A 17,771-nucleotide genomic window follows, 5' to 3' on the forward strand; every position below is an offset into this window, starting at 1 on the left:
GACTTCAATGGGGCAAGTTTTAAACCTGCTTTTAGCCTCTTAACATCCTTGATGTGTCATTACAAGTGCACAGGTCATGTGAGTGATTCCTTCGGAGTGAACGCGGGTCAATCTGACTGCAGTAGATGTGCAAGATATGGATAAAAATGATGTTATTTAAGCCAGCGCAAATACCTGTATTTACATCCTGTTTTAGGTCAAAGTCCACAGTAATCGATTGTCGAGTTCACGCACATGATCATAGGTTCTAAACCAATGCGCGTGAACTCGACAATCGATTACTATGGACTTTGACCGACTATGAGTTCTCCTTTAAGCTGCAAAACTGTTTGCAGCAAAACCATTGATGATAATAAGAACCATTATTAATGATTGAGCACCAGTTATGTAATAATAATATTAATTGGTCACCAGATCAGTTATTTTATTTATATCTTTGTACACACAGTACATTGTTTAGGTGCTGAATGGAGCGAGGTCAGGCGTGCTTAACTCAGTATGTTGTATTGTTTGGTGTGAGAGCACAGTGTTTTACTCAAGTTGAAGAAGATTGGCAGACACAAGAGTCCATATTGACGCACACACTCACACACACACACACACACACACACACACACACACACACACACACACACACACACACACATACACAGAAACAACATCCTCTTTGCTGTGACCAGGGATAATGAGGACAGTCCTTTAGGAGCCATTGTAATGTTATCTCTCTCTCTCTCTCTCTCTCTCTCTCTCTCTCTCTCTCTCTCTCTCTCTCTCTCTCTCTCTCTCTCTCTCTCTCTCAATTTCAATTTTCAATTTTCAATTTCAATTTCATGTTGCTTTATTGGCATGACAAAAAAAATGCATCTGTGTTGCCAAAGCATAAGAACAAATATAAACAACAACAAGGAGTTAATACATCTGATATAGTACAAGTAAACAGGATAATTATGATGTAGATGCAGATACTAAACACATTCTGTGCATGTCCCTCAAAGGGTACATTGAAACAATAATATATATATATATATATATACACACATACACATACACATACATATATATATATATACACAAACATACATACATACATATACACATATATATATGTACATAAAAAAAAGAAGAGAATACAGACAAACAAGATAATAACAAAAAAAATATATATATAAATATACATATATATAATACATAACTTGTATAAATACCTCTTAAACAATTTTCTATTAATTTAGCCTTGTATTGTGGCAGGAGAAGACATATTTAGCTGCTAGCCATGCTGTGCTTTTATCTTCCCCTAATAAAAAAGGAAGCTTTTTGTCCTCAGTGTAGGTAGTGAAGCCTGGTATATGTTTTTCAAATTTTTGGAAATATTTGGTTCTTAAGTCTTCATATTTGGGACATGTACATAGGAAATGTAATTCTGTTTCGATATCCTGGTGGCAGTGTGAACAGACTCTCTCTCTCTCTCTCTCTCTCTCTCTCTCTCTCTCTCTCTCTTTTCCTTTCAGACGAGTTAAAGGAGAAATTACAGGACTTTGTGAAGGAGACCAACTCCAAGCAGCCGGGTTTCATTAAAATGGTGCGGCACAGTAAGCAGGAGGGCCTGATCCGCTCGCGTGTGAGTGGCTGGAGAGCTGCCTCTGCCCCTGTGGTGGCCCTGTTTGACGCCCACGTAGAGTTCAACACTGGCTGGTGGGTGATATGAGAACTCTGGCTATTCCTAGTGCTTCACGGACAGACTGTAATTACTGCTTCTTTCAATCGAATTGTATAAAGCATCAGTGTTCTTGTTCAAGCAATGACAGGCATTTTTCCTAAAAGGGTTTGAAAAGAATTTCAGCCTTTCAAAATTTTTCTCTTATTTTCATGTTGTTCCAAACCCGTATGTTTCTTTCCTCCGTGGAACAAAAAAGGAATTTTGAGTGTTCACTTTACTCTTCTCTATAGAGCAAAGGTAGACTGCCCATATATATATATATATATATATATATATATATATATATATATATATATATATATATATATATATATATATATATATATATATATTAGTGCTAAAATATTTAATCGCGATTACTCGCATTAATGTCATAGTTAACTTGCAATTAATCGCAAATTTTTATCTATTCTAAATGTCTCTTGATTTCTTTTTGTCCCATTATTTTGTCTCATTTTAATGCTCTTATCAACATGGAAAAGTGGATTGGCTTGCTTTGTGCAAATGTTTTTTTTATTGAAAACAACATTGGCATATACTGTATTGTATTTAATTTCACAGTAACATTCTCACTTGGAGCAAATAATCGCATCAGAGAATTAGCATCAGCTGTGTGCTATACAGTGCTATGCATAAGTTTAGACACCCATGCTAAAGTTAACTAAAAAGAGGAATAAAAAATCATCTTTTGGAAATTGAACTTAATGCCTTAATTAAAAAAAATAATTTTCTTTGTGAATGAATAATGTATCATAAATAAATAAATGTTCTTCCTTAAAATACAGGGTGCATAAGTCTGGACACCCCTATGTTAAATTCCCATAGAGGCAGGCAGATTTTTATTTAAAGGCCAGTTACTTCATGGATCCAGGATACTATGCATCCTGATAAAGTTCCCTTGGCCTTTGGAATTAAAATAGCCCCACATCATCACATAGCCTTCACCATACCTAGAGATTGGCATGGAGTACTTTCCATAAGATCATCTCTCAATGCAAATCAAACCAGCTATTAGGCTAACTGAAATAAAACCATGCCAATCTCTAGGTATGGTGAAGGCTATGTGATGATGTGGGGCTATTTTAATTCCAAAGGCCAAGGGAACTTTATCAGGATGCATAGTATCCTGGATCCATGAAGTAATGGCCTTTAAAAATAAAAATCTGCCTGCCTCTATATGGGAATTTAACATAGGGGTGTCCAGACTTATGCACCCTGTATTTTAAGGAAGAACATGTATTTATTTACGATACATTATTCATTCACAAAGAAAATTGGTGTCCTTAAAGGTTGGATTTTTCTTAATTTTTTTAATTAAGGCATTAAGTTCAATTTCCAAAAGATGATTTTTTATTCCTCTTTTTAGTCAACTTTAGCATGGGTGTCTAAACTTATGCATAGCACTGTATATATATTGCTCGGTAGCTCAACTGGTACAGCATTGCGCTTGTGATGCGAGCGCTTGGGTACGAGTCCCATGAGTGCACGAGTCCACGAGTCACGATAAAAGAGCTCAAAGACTTGTAGAAGCAAGTTAAAATGGCACGGTTGCTTCAGCAAGTGCATTTTTCTCTCACATTTTATCTCACTTTTTTAAACTCTATCGGTTAGGTTTAGTGTAAGTGGTACATTATTTATAAAAGCAATATAGCATTAACCACTCACTGGATATTTCACTTTGAAAGTGTCTCAAAACATGCAAGAGGCAACTTAAAATCATTTTGCAGAAATGTCACCACATTCAAAGTGGTAGTATGCGCACATCCAGAAAACTTCAGGCAGGTGCGCGATCAGATCAAGCAATTCACTAGAGGGTAAACTAAATTTGGCACACTGCTTCCAAAGAATCAATTTATTGAACTATACAATGTTTCGTCTTTGTCAGGCATAAAAACAAGTACACAGCAAGGTATGATTTATATCAACATAATCCGTCACACCTGATCTGAATGTTGGTTACCATTTTGTATTTTATTTTATTTTAATATATATATGTGGCTATTTTGTATTTTTTTCTCTCAGTTTATTTTGGGATAATGAGTTGTTTAATCAGACAGATTACGTTGATATAAAGGTATCCTTGCTGTGTACTTGTTTTTATGCCTGATGAAGAACTTTGGGTCGAAACATTGTATCGTTCAATAAATTGATTCTTTGGAAGCAGCAGTGGCAGTGTGCCGACTTTTGTTTACTCTCTAGAGAAATGTTACCACAGGCACATTTTTCTAATGATTTTGGGTTGTAAATGTGAAGAACAGACTGAAACTGAAAGTCCTCTCTAGCTATAACGTGATGAGGATGCAGAGAAGACAGGGAGAGTAGGATCCAAATGCAGTAAAGAATATTTATTAAAGGAAATAAACACTCAAAAGGAGTAAGGAGTAAAACACTCAAAACAGGGAACACCCTGAACCAGGAACAGAACTGGAACACATGGCACGAAACTGCTTAAACAGGACAACACCAGACCCTGAGCATGAGAAATACAAGAGCTATATGCTGCGTTCACGCCATGCCGTAATTACTGTAATTTCGAGATGACATCATGTGACGAGCTTTTCACGTCATTTGACAATTAGGAATTATGTAATTCTACAGCGACACTATCAACGCCTAAATGAATCTGCAGCAGTCAGGTGGTACAAGTAGGATCTCTCAGGAAATTCCAAGCTCACAAGTTACATGCTCTACAAGGACATGAGAGGCTTTTAAAGGTTGAAATATCGTAATTAGGGGATTTGCAACATGACGTGAATAACAAACTAACAAGACACACCTGGGAAAACTACAACGAACAACAAACGAGGCACTCGGGACAGGAAGTAACCAAAAAAGTCCTAAAGAAGACATAGGGAACATATATCACTAGCTTTCAAATTTCATTCATGCTTCATTTTCAAACTCAAGTTCATTCTTGGATGAACGATTCTATTAACTATCCTGGTTCTTTTAGAACTCAGATCATATAGATGCCCTTCATCATCAAAAGAATTTCTGGATCTTACAGTTGGCACACCATGGTTTGACTCATAACAGTCTGACCCAGATATGTCAGTGCAATTTGAATAACACCCAGAATTTTTCTGCCTTTAATCAGCTTTGATGTGATTTTAAAGCTGTACTGTACTGCTCAATTTGCATCTCTCTAGAAGAGTCTAAAATAGTCCTAAAATAGTACAGAGGATGAACTGACTGAATAGGCTCTGTCTGTTTGTCTCTTTTTAATCATGTTGAGAACACACTGCCTGTTCAGGCTCGCGTGTCATACTCAAAAAATTTTTTGGAACAAAGCATGTTCACTGCGTGGTAAACGTTTTTATTGTTATGTCTACAGGGCAGAGCCTATTCTCCAAAGGATCAAAGAAGACAGAACCAGAATTATATCCCCATCTTTTGACAATATCAAATATGACACATTTGAGATTGAGGAGTACCCACTCTCTGCTCAGGGCTATGACTGGGAACTGTGGTGCCGATATCTGAACCCACCAAAATCCTGGTGGAACTTGAACAACAGCACTGCTCCAATCAGGTATTGTGTTAAATATATTTTAGAATGCACATCCATCCAGCCATCCATTTATTTCTGTATGTATTTATTTCTGTATGTATGTATTCATTTATTTGGAAATTTTCTGATTTGGCTGATATAAATATATATTCAATGAATGTAATTATGTAATATAAATCTTTAGGAGTCCTGCCCTGATTGGCTGCTTTGTGGTGGACAGGCAGTACTTTGCAGAGATCGGTCTGCTGGATGAAGGCATGGAGATTTACGGAGGAGAGAATGTGGAGCTGGGTGTGAGGGTGAGAAACTATATCAATCTGTACAGGCTATGGGGTAATGAAGATAATGGATGCACTCTTGAAGGATTAATGACTCTAATGGCCCTCCTTTCTTGGCAGGAAAGTTCGAGTTGGCACCATTTACGGCATCCCTTGTCAAATTGTGTTTTTTTATCGGGTTGTAATTGTTATGCATAAAATGCTTAAAATAGTTTCAGATGAAGTATAGCAAGACAAGACACTGTGAATTAAGGGCTGCTACTAACATTTGTTATTTATTTAATGATTTTTTTTTTTATTTGTCTATTAATATACATATAACATTCCCCTGATTGCCCCCTGATTTTTGTTAACTAACAATAGTTCTGGCATTATTTTTTCAATGTTTTATAAAAACATTTATCTAGTTACATTAATATTTAATCATTTAGAAGACACGTTTATCCAAAGCGACTTACAAATGAGGAGAACAATAGAAGCAATCAAACCAACAAGGCAAAAATATATATATGTACTGTGACAAGTATCAGTCTAGCACAGTACACATAGCACGTTTTTAAAATAAAAATAAAAAAATGAACAGAATATAAATAGAATAGTAAGTATTAGTATTAATGGTTCAATTGTAGACAAAAAAAGATGCATCTTTAGCCATTTCTTGAAACTGAAAAGCCTAAGCAGCTTGGGTTGGTTTAGGCAGAACATCAGCAGGGAACAGTTCAGGTAAAGGTCCGTGAAATTGATTGTGTGCCCCTTTGGGATGGCATCACAAGACACTGTTCACTTGCAGAATGCAAGCTTCTGGAGGGCACGTAGGTCTGAAGTAGTGAGTTTAAGTTATAGTTGTGCAGGGCCAGTCGTTTCTGTAGGAAAACATCAGTGCCTTGAATTTGTTGTGAGCGACATTTGACAAGCAGTGCAAGTTTATGAAGAGAGGTGTGACGTCCGTTCTCTTCGGCTTGTTAAAGACCACTCCTGCCGCAGCATTCTGGATCAGTTGAAGAGGTTTGACAGTATACATGCTGAAAGGCCTGCCAAAAGAGCATTACAATAGTCCAGTCTGGATAGAACAAGCACTTGGACAAGGAATTGTGTAGCATGCTCAGCTAAGAAGGGCCTGATCTTCCTAATGTTGTATAAGGCAAATCTGCAGGACCGGGCAGTTCTAGTAATGTGGTCTGTGAAGTTTAACTGATCATCGATTACAACTCCAAGGTTCCTGGCTGTCCTGGATGGAGTTACGGTTGATGAACCTAGCTGAATGGGTTAGGAAGTGTTGGGTTGGATGAGACCACAAGCAGTTCTGTCTTTGCAAGGTTGAGTTGATAGTGGTGGTCCTTCATTTAGCAAGAAATGTCTGTCAGGCAGGCTGAGATGCGAGCAGCTACTGTCTGATCGTCTGGCTGAAATGAGAGGTAGTGTTTTGTGTCATCGGCACAGCAGTGATTGGAAAGACCATGTTTCTGAATGACAGATCCTAGTGATAACGTGGATGGAGAAGAGAAGCGGTCTAAGCAATGAGCCCTGGGGCACTCCAGTAGCTAGATGTTGTGACTAATAACTTTAATAACTTTACAACTTTATTAAAGAACTGCTATAAAGCCAAAACAATCTCTGTTACCATAAATTATACGTTTATCTCTGTAAAGCTGCTTTGAAACAATCTACATTGTTAAAAGCGCTATATAAATGAAGATGACTTGACTTGACTTGACTAAGACACCTCACCCCTCCAAGACTCTCTGAAGGACCTACTGTACCTGAGAGGTAAGACTTGAACAACTGGAGTGCGGTTCCTAAGATGCCCTTTGTCATAAGGGTTGACAGGAGAAACTGGTAGTTAACTGTGTCAAAAGCAGCAGACAAATCCAGCAAGATGAGTACTGAGGATTTGGAAGCTGCTCTTGCCAGTCTCAGAGCTTCAATAATGCCGAGTTCACACTGCACGATTTTCAAAGTAGTAAGGTCACTGTTCTTTTCACACTGCACGACTATCTGGGGTAACATTCAGTTGCTGGTGTGTGCACACTGCACGATGGATCAGCGCCAGGAGGTTTCACACTGCATGACTTTACAAAAGAAATATTCACCGACAACTTCTGTCTGGTCCGTAAACTACGTTTCACAACCAAAACAACCGGAGTTCTCGTGCGAGACTGAAATTGTTATTAAAAATGATAGCCTGCAAGAAGATTGTGATCCAAATTGTCTGTGGGCTGATTTGCAGCGTAGAGGAGAAAAGAAAAACAGATTATGCAGGAGGAAATGGTTGGGGAGACGAGGGGAGCAATGACTGTGTGTTCTGCAAAGAGAGTTGGGGGTAAATAAATAATTTTGCAATGTGCTGCTGTTGGTCAAGCAAATGTTTGTTGTTTGTTTCTGTTTGATATAATTGTAAATATATCTACTAAAATACTGATATTCTGGTCTACCTCCTCCCCAAACATCCCGCTGTCCTGTTTCTTGCTCTCTTATTGGCTGTAGGTCATCGCCGATGTAGTTTTCAGTCAGAACACATTCACAAAGCTTGATTGTGAATCGCCGACAGGTCCGACTCATCGGCAATTCTCTCAGATGGCGTCTTTGATAATTCACACTGTGTGATTGTCACTCGCGTGAACGAGCACCGATTTGCCTATGATTTCGGACATTTGTCGGCGATCTTCCAAAACCTGTCGGCGAGTGAAAATCGGGGCTAAAATCGTGCAGTGTGAACTCGTCATAACCGAGAGCAGGGCAGTCACGGTTGAGTGGCCACTTTTGAAACCAGACTGGCTGTTGTCCAGGAGGTTGTTCTGTGTGAGAAAGGTAGAGAGACTTGGTTGAACATGACTTGCTCAAGTGTCCTAGCAACGAATGCCAGTTAGACTGGTATACCATTGCAATGCTAACATAAAGCGTGACACATCAATGCATTCCATGCCTTTATAACACTACATTTTTATCAATATTTTTTTTCTATACCAGTGAATTGTTAGATTTAGCCTTGCAAAGATGTTCAGACCTTTTCTCTGTTCTTTTTCTTTCTTTTTTTAACTTAATAACAAATTCAATATTGAAAAATCACAAAACCGGGTCTCCACAGCATCACAGCAGGAAAACTACCACTTTCACTGAAGGTATGGTGTTTTTTGAGGTGTCAGATTTGAGCAGTGTTAGATTTGCACTGCACATTTGCTTCACATATTTCTTTTTTTGCTGTGCCACAATCCCATACAGGCCAGTGTTATACAGATTTCCTGATATGGTCGACTGCTGCACCTTTACTCTGTTTTCAGATACTGAACTCTCAAAGCGAACATTGTCCTTTATGTGGTCTCCTGCTGTTCGTGCAAGGAGTTTCGTAGGGCAACCTTTTCTAGGCAATGTCTGTGTGGTTTGATTCAGCTTCCATTTCTTTAGAATTGAACTAGCATTGTCTGCTGGGACATTACAAACACTTCGCTATTGTTTTTCTTACTTAGCCTATGTATTTGTTTTACTTAATGTAAAACAACTTCACAGAATAACTCTTTAGTATTCATTTCAGAGATGCCCTTCAAACTTACAACCTGAATAATGACTCATTATAAACTGTAAGCCCCAATGTCCTGTGGGCTTTCAGTTAGAACATGTGTGGTTTTTAATTGATTCACTAGTGCATTCACTAGCAAGTGTTTGAGAATTTAGTTTTAATCTGCAGGACATGTGGGGCTGAATACATATTTCAGTTCATTTTCATAAAGAATATTGTGTGTCATAAAAAAAAAAGTATCTCTTTACATTTAAGCTGCTGTGCTGGGAATAAAAATATCACTGTTGTATTTGTAATTTAGTAAAATTGATTAAGAGTCTGTAAATCTCTCAAGGTTGCATTTATTTGATCAAATATACAGTAAACTGTAATATTGTAAAATATATTTTTTTCTATTTTTTCTTAATTTAAATATATTTTAAAATATAATTTACTCCTGTGATGCAAAGCTGAATTTTCAGCATCATTACTCCAGTCTTCAGTGTCACATACAGTAATCCTCCATAAATCATTCTAAAATGTTGATTTGGTGCTATTATAAATTATTATTAGTGCTCAATTAATAATAATTGATCTTATTATTTTTATGCAAACCGTGATACTTTTTTGATGAATATAAAGTTCAAGAGAACAGCATTTATTTAAAATTGAAATCTTTTTGTAACATTGTAAATGTTTTTACTGTCACTTTTGATGAATTTAATTTCTGAATTAAAAATAAATACAAACAAAACTTACTCCAAAATTCTAAATGGTACTGTATTGCAATTTTGTACGAAATTATGAAGCAGCACAACTGTTTTGAACATTGATAATAATAAGAAATGTTTCTTGAGCAGAAAATCTGCATATTAGAATGAAGGATCATTATTAGGGGTGTAACGGTTCACAAAATTCACGGTTCGGTTCGATACGATACACTTGTGTCACGGTACGGTACGGTTGTGTACTTTTTCGATACAGCAAAAAGAAAGAAATGGCAGAGAAATTTCCTTGATTTAATTTTTTTTATTATTTTTTTTATTAAAACTAACATCATAAAGTATGATTTTTTTTTTACTTTGAGCAATTCTGGAGCTATAATTGACTCTTCTTAGGAGCATAAAAAACAAAACAGCTCCTTGGAAAAAATTAAATGTAATATTGTAGTAGGCTAGTTATAAACAAAGGTTTATTTTAGTTCAGATTAACATTTGAGGGCAGCAATTGTATTCATAATGTCAAAATAAAACCGACGTAATGTTACTTGAAGTCATTATAGCCTACTTTTCCTGCCAAACTTCCATGGTTATAGTTAGTGCCATTTACTACAGTAAATCCATGGTGAATGTTGCTGATCTGTGGACACTGGATAGTTCATTCATGGCACAATGTTTCTTCCTGGTTTCCACGTCAGCGCTGTTTGATCCGTTAATAATGGATAAATGTGAATATTTCTCACTAGATCTCGCAGCGATGTTATTACTTCAGTGGTGAATTCAAATGCTTTCTTTACTGGATCTATTATTAGGGCTGTGTAGTAACAGTGTCGCTTGATCAAGATCGGCTCGCGCTGCTTTGGTCCAAACTGATAAACAGTCCTTAACCACACAATAATGAGCAGTTTTTGGGCAATTTGATGTTGGGCAATGTTGTGGTCGCGCCAGCGTCTCTTACATTATGAGCATGCTTGCCACACGTAAAAGCGCCTACATTTGAAATAACGAAATTTTGGTTGGCAGGAAAAATGGTCCAACGACCCGTTTTGTTTGAAAATGCGTACCGAAAACCGAACCAAAAGCCTCGTACGGAACGGTTCAATACGAATATGTGTATCGTTACACCCCTAATCATTATGTATACTTTGCCATCACTGGAATAAATGACATTTTAAAACATATTCAAACAGAAAACAGCTCATAATATTATTTTATTTAACTGTATTTTTGATCAAATAAATTGGTAAACATTTTTGCCTTGGTAAACATATGGGACTTCTTTCAAAAGCATTAAAGAATATTAACTACTCCAAAATTTTGACCAGTAGTGTATGACTGTTGCACTCCAGACCCTGTTTGCTTTCCATTCCTTTTATACTGCAGTTATTTGCCGGTTTATTCACATGCACAGGCTTAATAAATGTGCCGTACCTGAGAAGAGAGCCATTATAATCCCTGAAGGAAGACATTAATAACCTTCAAGCATACTGTGTCCCCAAAAAGTATTTGACATTGGGCATTGCTGATGACAGAATAAAAATACACATATGTACTGTTTATAATATATCAAATTCAGAGACTAGAGGGCAAACTTGCTGTCCCCACCTGTCCTCTATCCGTGAGTCAGCACAGCCTTAAAATGGCTTGACTTTCGAAGCTATGGCCACTCTCTCCAAGCACAGTGAAATATAATCATCAATCACGCTAAAGGAGAGAGGAGAGTAGGGTGGCATTTCCCTCCCTGGTAATTTTCCCACAGTGAATGGCATGCTTTTAAGATTTTTATGCTTGATAATGGGCCACTGATTGCTCTTCTCTGAAAGCATGCACAATTTTCTCAGAGACATACTTTTTCACTGTCCCTCGCTGGTTTGTGGATAAATGGAAAGTGAATCATCTGATTGCACCAGAAGGCACGCAGAGACACAGTGTGCTAGATTTGTTCATGTCTGTGTATTGCAGATTATGGTAAAAACAATGAAAAGATGGGCTGCTGAGGTGTTTTAGTCAGATTAGAGGCGCTACTACCCCTTACCTCACTTTGCCCATAATTCCCAGTAGGTTCCATCTGTCTGCAGTGTATTACAGCAGCACTACGCCGACAATGAGATGGTGAGTTACGTGTCTGCAGATTAAAGTCTCAAGAGAGAAGACGATTTTCTAATCTACGCATATCAAAGATTACTGTTTCAAATAAAAATATGTTTGCCGTTCTATATAAAAGTAGATGTAATGTGTCCTCAATCAGCGTTAAATTCTAAATTGGTGAAAAGCAAATGAATCACATGTCTGAAACCTTCTGAGGTGATAAACAGAGATTAGAGCGTTGTGTGATAAAGCTCATCAAGCATTTATGCAATATGCAGATGGAGTCTTCTCATACACTGAATCACTCGGAAACAAATAATAAAGGACATTATGTGGAACATGTAAGCGAATTATAGTGTACCAGATAAAATAAATAGGCCATGCAGAGATTTGTTGGTTCGGTATAAAACATTCAAAATGACTATTGTGGCTCACAAGCATTGACTGGGTGGTCTAGAAATGTTATATTTCAGGTCAATTTTCCACCCTAAAATCCCAAGAAAACTTCCGGGAGAGGTGGGATATCTGATAAAATGACTTGGAACGTTAAAGTTTGCATGAAGAAAAGACAATTGTTGGACCATAAATGTGTTTTTAATTGTGATATTTTCATGATAGCACATTTTCTCCCATGAGAAAAAAAAACATTTTTTTTTATTCAAAATATATTCTTGTTTGTCCTTTCATTATAGAGTGAAATATGACCTGTACACATTTTATGGTTTTGTGGGATTAATCTTGCATATTATAAAACAGTTAGACTGTTTTTTCACTGATTGTGTCCCTCCACTTGCCCGTGTTCACAACGTTTCAGACAGTGTAAAATAGAAGTAACGTTCAAATTTATTCTTCATTTAGTTCTACTCTAGTCTACCTGGATTCTGCTATTCTGCTCATGAGTCACTGTTTGCTCACTGAAGTAAATTAAACTCTATCGATTCCTTCATAATATCAGAGAGCATTTCTGCACTTTGGTACGTGAACTCATAGCATGTTTAGTACACACTCTCCTTTAGGAGGGCATTGAGATAAAGGATGAAGGAAAATGAGAGCGTTTTGCAGGTATTTTTGCAGCAGGCCAAGGTCTGAAGGGCATCGAGCAGCATTGTGTGAGGGTTCTCTCTGTTCTTCTGCATCCGAAGGGAATGAGGCTTTGCTGATGGAGCACCTCAGAAGTTGAAACAGATGGCCTTTCTAGTCTGGAATAAAACATAGCTACCATTATCTACAATAAAGAGTCATGTCAGCACACTCTTCTGTCGTTATCAAAGGTCCAAGGCTGCTGGAGCGTCATTAATTCATGTTGTTTTACATACATTCCCATTTCCTGTTGGTTTTACACAGTGAACAATGGCTCAGATTTTCAGATGTGGATTGTTGACATGCAGTTCACCATGAAACACTTAACATAGCGAGGTGACATAAACTATGAGGAGGTATTTATAGACATGTCATCCACGTGAGTCTCTTTCATTAGAGGTTTGCAGGGTTGTAAATTAGATACAAAAATACTTTGTGCAAAGCATGCGTATCACAGTATGTTGGCGTTATCTGTAGTGTTGATGCCAGTTTTCTCTGCACTATCTAAGACCTGACAAACAAGAGGAAATGGATAGATTACACATGCTATTTCTTTAGTAAGCATGTACACTCTTTGAGAAGAAACAGTCCCAATTTAAATTGTGTCTTTATACTACTATGTACTAACATTTCAATTAATGACTTGATACAATGCACTTATTGTGTACATACGTCTATTTATATTGTACTTACAGTATACAGTACTGCATGTAATTGCATCTATAATTACACTGTAGTAGACCCTTACACCTTAAACCACCTAACAAGACAAAACCACCAAATATATAGCAATGTCCTGAACAATACCAGATTGAGTTTATCAGCTTGTAACAATAGCAGGACCATTTTTGGTGCTAAATAGAACCTTTTTTATAAGGTTCTATAAAGAACCATACTTTGGAAGTGCTATATATAACCATAATGGTATTAAAGAGAACCTTGTCGATTTATTACCTCTGCATGGTCTTATAAAACCTTCTGATCTCTTTGAGGGTTTTACATAAAAAACTGAAAGCAAATTATGTAAATTATATGACATTATTATATACTTCACCCTGAGAAACCAATCATCCAGTCTCGAGGGTTCAGGACACATGGAGGGTTCCACATGAGCCCGATCATGTTGGCGGCCCGGGAAAGCATGGCCATCATCTCCAGGTCCGACTCGGGCAACGCTGCCACTCCCAAAGGGGGGAGCGCAGCCGAATCATCATCCCTGGAGAAGTCTGACCCCCCCTCTGGTCATCTTGGGGAGCGCCGAAGGATTCGGCTGGTACACACCTTGTGGATAGCCTAGAAATCTAGACGCACCCTAGCGGCAGCAAAATGTATTTTGCAGCCAGGGGGGTCTAGCAACTCTCAATAGACCTTCTAGCTGCAAAAACCTAAATTGGGTCAGGCCAATCACGTCGTGTATAGAGTAGGCGGGGGCGGGCTTAACATATGACGACAGAGTTGCGACGGCTGCCACTTGAAAACAAAGAATGGCAGCTGCTGATGGAGAACAACGGTCTTTCGAATCGGCTTTGGCTGCGACTCTGGAGGACTTGGAGTTAAGTTTTTCTTTGAGAAAAGAGCAAAGAATGGCACTTAAGTCATTCTTAAAAAAAGGAAGATGTGTTCGTCGTTTTGCCGGCCAGATGTGGCAAAAGTTGAATCTATCAACTAAGCTCCGCTGTTGGGAAAACGCTCTGGTTGGTTGAAGCGCTGTCCTATTGCGTGCAGAGGGAATTTGAAAGACAGCCGTTTATCCCGCCCCTCGGATTAAACCGCGTCTATGGTGAGTTTCCAGACCTAACATCTTGATGTAGGTCTGGCTTGCCAGGCTACCTTGTGGATGGTCCAGCGCGTTCCCTCGGCAGCTCTACTGACTGCGGAGCATGGGAGGGATGAGGGTTACCAGGGGGTTGGTTCCCTGAAGGAAGCGCGCTCACCGTGATCCTCAGGTCACCGGCACTACTGCCTGAAGTAACCCTCTGAGGAGAGGCAGATCGGTTAGATCAAGGCAGAGGCGCAGGGACTCCGCCCCTGTGCAGGAACGAGAGTCTCGACCGTAGCTCCGAGATGGTCATCTTCCCACAATGAGTGCATGACTCATCCAGGAACTCTGCCTCAGCGTGTTCAATGCCCAGACACGCGATGCAGCGTTCGTGACCATCCCGGGATCCCAGGCAATGACCGCATCCAGAAACACACAGGTAGAGTGACATCTTTAAAAAGACGCGCTCCACCTGTGTAAGCTCTTTCAGGGGACTGCGCTCCTTGGTGCTGAAGCACCCAGGGGACCGGTCGCAGCGAACACAGACAGGGAAGTGTGCAGCCTGTCGTGCGCTGTCTCTCTCACAGCGGTCTTACCAGCCGTAAGAACGGCTTTTAAGCGCTCTTGGCGCACCGTACCAGCTGTGAAAACAGCCTTTTTGTTTTGCTCAGTGAAAAACAAAAAGATAGAAACATATATTATATACCCGCGCTGCATGGCTGAGCAGCTGATGCAAATGATTGCACGCCAATGTGCATTGGCTCGTTTAGTTTCACTCGAAGTAGATTGACCTCTCTAGCGAGATTCCTATTCGTTGGTCACCGACGTGGCGTTGGAGTGACCGACTGAAGAGGATCCCTGAACTCAAACCCAAAGAACCATTTTGCCATAAAACGGTTGTTCAGGAAGGTATGGTTCTAAATAGAACTGTTACTATGTGTAAAAAAAACTTTAAATAACCATCTTTTCTTAGAGTTACTGCACTCAGATTGACTTTCTATTTCCAGAAGGTCGAATGAACCACACGTTATATCAGCCATGATGATTATTTAACACATTTATTCTCATGACTATTTTTTAAAGGATGTCCAAAAATTAATAATGCAGTTCTCTAACCTGGATTTTGCACAATCTGCTGTTAAATATTCCTGTGTAATAATCCTTTCACATTCTAAAACGAATTAGTATTTAATGTCCATTTAATTGGAAAGTTGCTGTATAATAAGAAGGATAATGTATAGTCAGAAAGTCATAATCACAAAAGTAAACCCTATTTTTTAAAAAATAGTAGGCAATAGTCAGTGTATACACTAATATATTATTTCAGACATGCTCATTGTTTGATTAGCTTTCTGCCACTCTTGCTATCCCAAACATTTCTCTGTGATGGCGAGTGAGTGCCCTCAATGGAAATGGAGCACTCTTGAACAAATGTTTGCACCAGGAAATGAATGACATTTGGGTTCATGTGAACCAGTGTACTCAATCAGTGTCATCACAGTAGAACAAATTCAAGCATTTGGATGATCATTTGGGAGTAAATGTTAGCACACCAGAGTAGAAAAAACAAAAAAAACAGCGAGACAAAATTTAGCTCTGATAAGCGGCAGAGCTGCTCTAGTTTCGGGGAACCATGAGTGTCCGTAGGAGGATTGGCAGGCAGAAAAGAGGGATAAAAGCAGGCGGTCGCACATTCACACATACACACACGCAGACATTTTTAAACCACCCACTTCTCAGTTCAGTGCGCATGTTACTCACTTGTCAAACATAGAGTCTGACAAGGATAAATTATACAGGAGTAAATATCAGGGCAACGCGACTGCTAATGCACGCTATGGTCAACAACTACAATAAACCATGACAACAGCAATTCTGCCCACACCGAGAATCGTTTCTTTCAATTTAACAACTGCTGCTTTATTATATACTAGTAAGTGCTTTTAATCGCACCATTCTGATCTGGGAAACCATCCAAGCCAGTTGTCCTTGGACCTTTTGCTTTCAGACATCACCAAGGGAGTAGATGTTTTATGCTGTTTCTGTTTCCATCTTTGCATGTCATTTATTGGTGTGCCATTGTCATAGAAACTGCTGATTTCATTGAAGGGCTACCTATAATTGACTCCCCATATTCAAAGCAAGGCATAATTCTGTTCCTGCTTACAAGTAACCTGGTGGGATTTTAGGTTTGAACTGACCCATTCGAGCACCTCATAGAGCCAGCCTTTCCAAAGCTCTATACACACAGGTCCCCTCACACACAAGAGTGACTGGCATGTGTGCTTGATCAAATCTCCTGTTCTCTTAACTGTGTGTTCACACTGACAGCGATTGAATCGCTGGAGGTCACAATGTTTCTGTGCTGCTGGCTGCTAGAAGGCGTTCACACTCGATCACTGTATCCAACTGTATACATCAACTCCCTCTAACTTCTCATTTGCACACACTAGTTTGGATTAATTAAGATTTTTGTATGTTTTTGAAAGAAGTCTCTTAATCACCCCCAAGGCATTTATTTGATCATAAATACAGTAAAACAGTAATATTCTGATGTATTATTACAATAAAAAAAAAATGTTTTCTTTTTTAATATATTTTAAAATATAGTTTATTCTAGAAATGCTGAATTTTCAGCAGCCATTAAATATCTTTCTGAAGTCATTTGAATATGTTGATTTTGGTGCTCAATTTTTATCAATTATTATTACTGCTCAATTATAAATTTTCTTATTATTATCAATGTTGAAAACAGTTTTTGCTGCTTACTATTTTTGTGAAAAACATTATACATAATAGAAAGTTCAAAAGAACAGCATTTATTTGAAATAGACATATTTTGTAATATTAGAAATATAAGGATATACAGTGCTATGCATAAGTTTAGACACCCATGCTAAAGTTGACTAAAAAGAGGAATAAAAAATTGGAAATTGAACTTAATGCTTAATTAAATTTATTTGGGAAAAATCCAACCTTTAAGGACACCAATTTTCTTTGTGAATGAATAATGTATCGTAAATAAATACATGTTCTTCCTTAAAATACAGGGTGCATAAGTCTGGACACCCCTATGTTAAATTCCCATAGAGGCAGGCAGATTTTTATTTTTAAAGGCCAGTTACT

The 17,771-nt window shown here is 38.2% G+C and overlaps 1 protein-coding gene across 1 annotated transcript in view; it reads left to right on the top strand.

Moving 5' to 3' along the window:
* Positions 1-17,771, top strand: part of galnt18b (UDP-N-acetyl-alpha-D-galactosamine:polypeptide N-acetylgalactosaminyltransferase 18b) — a 120,383-nt gene that overhangs the window by 65,081 nt on the left and 37,531 nt on the right. The window contains exons 4-6 of the mRNA XM_079865578.1: positions 1,509-1,692; positions 5,052-5,249; positions 5,413-5,527. Of these exons, the coding sequence (XP_079721704.1) occupies positions 1,509-1,692; positions 5,052-5,249; positions 5,413-5,527 (497 nt within the window). The remainder of the gene's footprint in view (positions 1-1,508; positions 1,693-5,051; positions 5,250-5,412; positions 5,528-17,771) is intronic.

Source organism: Squalius cephalus (genome assembly GCF_949319135.1).
Source record: "Squalius cephalus genome assembly, chromosome: 3".
Lineage (NCBI taxonomy): Eukaryota > Metazoa > Chordata > Actinopteri > Cypriniformes > Leuciscidae > Squalius > Squalius cephalus.